Raw genomic sequence first — 5,085 nt, 5'->3', positions numbered from 1 at the left:
GCCGGTAGGTTCTTCCTGAATCCTTCTCAGACCTCACACAGCATGAATAGACTGCTGAAGCTTGTATAAAGTGATAGTGGTCATTCAGTTAACCACTTCCGCTCTACAGGACAACATGCTCAGGTATCTGAACAGTTAATAATTAAAACCCTTGACCAAGTAGGCAGAAAAATCTCTTTGCATTTATTGGTACAGAGGTTGAGCTGCATGCTAGGGCTAAAAGCATGGAGTTAAAATCTCAGTTGTTTTTATGCAACTGGACTGGGATATAAAAACAATTCATTGCAAAGATCCTACTATGACTGAAGGTCTCTCATGTGTTGCAGATGATACAGATGGAAAAACAAAAGGAGCAATGTCAAGGTAACGGTGTGGATTTGTTCTTTAATTATTGTTTTTTATCGCATGATAAGAATTTTTAACATACCAAATTTAAGCTTTCTGGCTGTTAAAAAACCCACATCATTTAAATGTATTCATAAGGCACAAAACATAAGTTAGTTATCTATATTTTAAGGTTCACAAAAGCATTTTTGCAAGAGCTGATTTGATTTGGCAACTCATGCAAATTGAATGTAAAATCTTTATCCATTTTTAAATCAGAGTTGACATGTAATCGTTATTTGAACAAATGTTAATTTAAAAAAATGTATTTCCATAAATAATTGTTTTTAACCAATTGTTGGTAGAAGAGTACACGATTCTTATCCTGTCAATAAAGATGACAGTAGAACAACGCTTCCTATTCTTTCCATTTTTCTTTCCAAGTGTAAAAAAAAAAAAAAATCTGATTTCAAATTAAGTTAATCTCAATTTTCCTCCTTTTTACACTGTATTCTTTTGTTATATGAAATGTATTTTGATCAGTTGTCCCTTTCACAGGTTCCTGGAATATTATCATTCTTTGTTGTCTAATTTGCCTAGGGCGTTAAAGTTAAATATAAATAAAGTTAATATTAACATCCACAATGACTTTACACCTTGGTACGTTAAGCAAATATCTCTTTAATATCAGACGTAGTCAGCCATAGTGATAATATAGCACATTTTCCATCCCTTGGAACCATACACTATTATTAATTATTTGTTCTGTGATTTCGGTACATGCAGATAAGCCACAAAATGTTAATGCTGCTGACAGAAAGTAATAATTTCATGTCTCTTTAGACTTAAAGTAATATTAAAGGTTTAGCGGAGGATGCCTTTTTTCAGGTGGATCATCCAAATAAATGATCCTCCTATCTGTCAATCATTCTAGTGATATGTTTACGTAAGGCCGTCCTACGTGCTCGTCCCCATTTTTAATTAGTGAGTCTGACATAATGAAAAAATTGCTAATCTTCTTTTGGGAAGTAAGATTGTATGAGCTATACAAACAGCAACTTTTAAACAGAGCATGCATGAGGAGAACTGGGCTCATGCATGCTCTCACACGTGTTTGATAGGCGGGTACAGGGTTATGCATGTGCATTTTTTTCTTTTTTTAGTGGACAGGGCGGGTCTTTTCAAAATTCGTGAAAATACTCCACTATAACTTTAAAGTTTCAGTCTGAATTCAAAAGAAAATCTTTGCAGGGAGCTAAAGATTAGAGGAATGGCAAAGATGTCTTCCAGCTTTAAAGACTTTGAGCTCATCGACAGAGATTATACCTGATGATGTTGGTTTTGTTTGTATAAATATGTTTTCTGTATCCCAAGTTTTTTTTGCACCTGCAGGATTATTAATCCTTGAGGTTTGCTACTTAAATTGTGGAGAAAGCTTGGGCCGTCTGTCACCCTCTGATGGGGGTATTGGTCATCCAGGGTGAAAACAAGGGCACTATACTTCAGGCTTCACTCGGTGGAGGTTTACTGCAAAGCTTCCTCATATCCCCTTAAAAGGGATTATAGTTTTTTTTTTCTCTCTCGCTCTCTACAGACCTACCAGAGGGTTTATTTACCAAGTGCAGTTCCCATGAGGCTTTATCACAGAAAGTAGAATTGTGTTTGATAGAAGCAGAAAAGGGGATTACTCACTTTCACTTTGCTTCGTTTGACAAAGATGTTCTGCAGCTTGTCTCGCTGTCTAAGGACATCACAACACTGAAGTTGTACTTCTGTAAAAATTACATCAAAGGAGGGGAACAGAGTGTGGACATGCACCTCTTGTTTTATTATTTGTTTTCGCAATTTTTTCTAAAATCAATAGATGCAAACCGTGATTAATATACTTAATTTAAATGTTCATGTCGGGTTCCCTTTATTTCACTGAGACACAAGGAAAAACAAATGTAACTGGATCTTCGCCCATCTAGGCCCAATAGGTGTCTGGTTCCTAAGCTGTGCTTCAATGCTTCACCCTTTTAAACAGATGTAGTTTCTTAATATACACAATATGCACTGCTAAAACTATTAACTAGAATTAAACGGATATATTTGCTGTAACATTTCCAAACATTTCATGCATACAACTTTTAACAACTATTAACAACTTAAAGATAACACCTACATTTATTTTCAAGCTACATATACTTAGATACTTTTCATCTATGTAATAAAACACCTCTTACATTATAAATGTTATTTTTTTAAATTAAACTTTTAAGTATTATGCGTGTGAATTAGGATTCTCTCAAGTTGTGTTCATTTTATTACCATTTTTAAAGAATAAATAATCTGATATTTCACATGAATAAATCTTTAAATATTCATTTGTAAGAAAAAGAAGAATGAACACTAAAATGTGGAAATTTCTACTTAAAAAATGCATCTTATGTACTGAGAGTTTAAATATTTATTAAATTCTTTCTGAGATCCCAAATGATGTACAGCTGTAAGCTCATTTACTACAACTCAAATTGTTATAAAAATATAAAATAAATATATTAGTATTTTGATGTTTAAAGCCTGTATATATCAAATGTGTTCTCACAATGAAATTTCAAACTTGTGTGAAAGCAAAGCCCAGTTTATGCAGAGGGGAGACAGATGGTGGACACATGACTTAGCTGTCACAGACTTCCTGGTTACTTGCCTGCAACCTGAGGTGCTTCATATCACCCACCATTATGACTGCCTACATCTGCCACCTGAATATTTTAACCCAGCTGCAGATCAGGTTGCAGATTACTGGTAAATTATTAATCCCTGTAGATTGGCTGAATTAGTGTCGAGCATTCGGATGTGAGGCAGCAAACAGTGTCACAGAAGCAGGTATGTTTGCTTTGTTGCTTTTTGGTCTGAGTATTTTTTTCTGTCTTGATTCATCAGTAACCATGAATAAAAACATGCATGAAGGGAAACTATTACAGACGGTATCTGTGTGGTGAGTGCAGTGGCAGTGGATCGTTACTAAGTAAATTATCTATAGCCAGGTGAGTAGAGGTTATTTTACCTCAAATAAAGTAAAGGAACACATTTTAAGTAATAGTTATTAGCAATAACCTAATAGTCACCCTAATAAGTTCTGCATCTTTCTTTCTTTTTCATTGGAACTTTTAGACTCAGTTGGATGTTTTTTTAGGTGTTTGTTGCCAAGCAGATATATTACATTAAAAACTAATAAAGATAGATGCTCAGAAAACAGAGGACTGGTTATATGTGCTACACTGGGGTTAGTTTTGCAGAACAGAAGAGCACTAATAAATGATTGATCCTGTTGTGTGTTATGCATTACTGTGGAATCAGCACAAGATGTCTGACTGAATGTTTGTTAATAGGTTATATATGTGCCTCTTTTAGCTGTTTAACAAGAGCCATCATCTACCAGTCCCAGCACTCTTAACAGCTGTGCTTGTCAAGGTCTAAGACTAGCTTGTGTGCACTCCAACTTCTAAACATGCTATCACATTCATACGCATGAATACTGCGAATGGTTGAAGGTCAAACAAACACAGGTTAGTACAGAGCCAGCCTGTTTAAATCTGGTTGCGGTTTGCATTGAATAAAGGAGTGTTGCTGTATAGGATACCATTGTGATGCTGAACAGCTCTGCCCTGGAAGATGAAATGTCAGTAAAGAACCTGCTGAAAAAATAAAAAGAATGTGTCATTAGTCCTCATATATCTGTATGCTCCTATTCCTACCAATATGATGGACAGAAAACCTTCGTTTTTACGATTCTGCTGAAAATAACTAAATATATTTTATTAAAGACTTGGAAAATTAAATTAGTAAAAAATTAATACTAAAACAGATCAAAGATACAGATCTATATTGAATAAAGCTGTTATTCCTTAAACTGGTTCTTTGACTGATGATTAAGTCAAGCTTTCATTGCACCTATTTTAAAAAATGATTAAGATGCCTGGGGATCTTTTTGACCTACAGATTGCAATTAAACAACAGCCCCAGAAACTTAGAACTTCCTTCCATTTTCCTTGCATTAAGCCCTAATCTGGAGGTGTGCGAGTTTCCATGAGGGTAGAATGATGTGCAAGGAGCCCTTAAATACTATATGTTGTATTTTTTTTCTGCTCTGCATTATTTGTTTCAGCTGCATGATGAGATTATTTTTGCTGCATCCACTACAGTGATGCCTGGAAAATAACCGTGCCAAAAATGCCGTGCCAAAGCTTTGAATTATTTTTGACATCATCAGCCATTCTTTCTTTGAATTGAGCAATGATTTTATTTATTTTATTTTATTTTTTTAGTGCTACTGGATTTGTTTGGTTTAGAGCTTAATGTGTTATGATGTGTTTTTAAAAACATCTTAGCCTAAGTTACTAGGCTGGAACTCTTTTTTAAATTCCACAGGTCCTACAATATTTGGTCAAGGTGTAGCTGCAATTACAAAAAAAGAAGAAAAAAACAATTGAACCACCAATAATTCATGATTAAATATTTAAGAAATATTCTGACACAAAGCGATTCAAAGCAATTGCTTTTTTTAAAACAATAAATTGACATATTAAATCTTTCATCAAGACTTCTATTTTGCTCTTGATACTATTAGTTTCAATTAATATAATTCGTATGGACTGTTAATTAAGGAAAGATTCAAATATTAGCATTTAAAGACTTGGTCATCTATGTTATTTTCTTAATTTCATAGGTAACAAAATCCTTCCTTCCTTCCTTCCTTCCTTCCTTCCTTCCTTCCTT

At 34.2% G+C, this 5,085-nt stretch overlaps 1 protein-coding gene across 2 annotated transcripts in view; it reads left to right on the top strand.

The window, feature by feature from the left end:
- The first annotated feature begins 241 nt into the window (after positions 1 to 241).
- myo3b (myosin IIIB) overlaps positions 242 to 5,085 on the top strand; it is a 91,480-nt gene continuing 86,636 nt past the window's right edge. For both annotated transcript variants that reach the window (XM_015388669.1, XM_015388670.1), the window contains exon 1: positions 242 to 363. In XM_015388669.1, coding sequence (XP_015244155.1) covers positions 251 to 363 — 113 coding nt within the window. In that variant the 5' untranslated portion in view covers positions 242 to 250. The remainder of the gene's footprint in view (positions 364 to 5,085) is intronic.

The sequence above is a fragment of the Cyprinodon variegatus genome, unplaced genomic scaffold (genome assembly GCF_000732505.1).
Source record: "Cyprinodon variegatus isolate N-32 unplaced genomic scaffold, C_variegatus-1.0 Scaffold432, whole genome shotgun sequence".
Classification (NCBI taxonomy): Eukaryota; Metazoa; Chordata; class Actinopteri; order Cyprinodontiformes; family Cyprinodontidae; genus Cyprinodon; species Cyprinodon variegatus.
The sequence above is the reverse complement of the archived record's forward strand: the minus strand, read 5'-3'. Positions and strand labels throughout refer to the sequence as shown.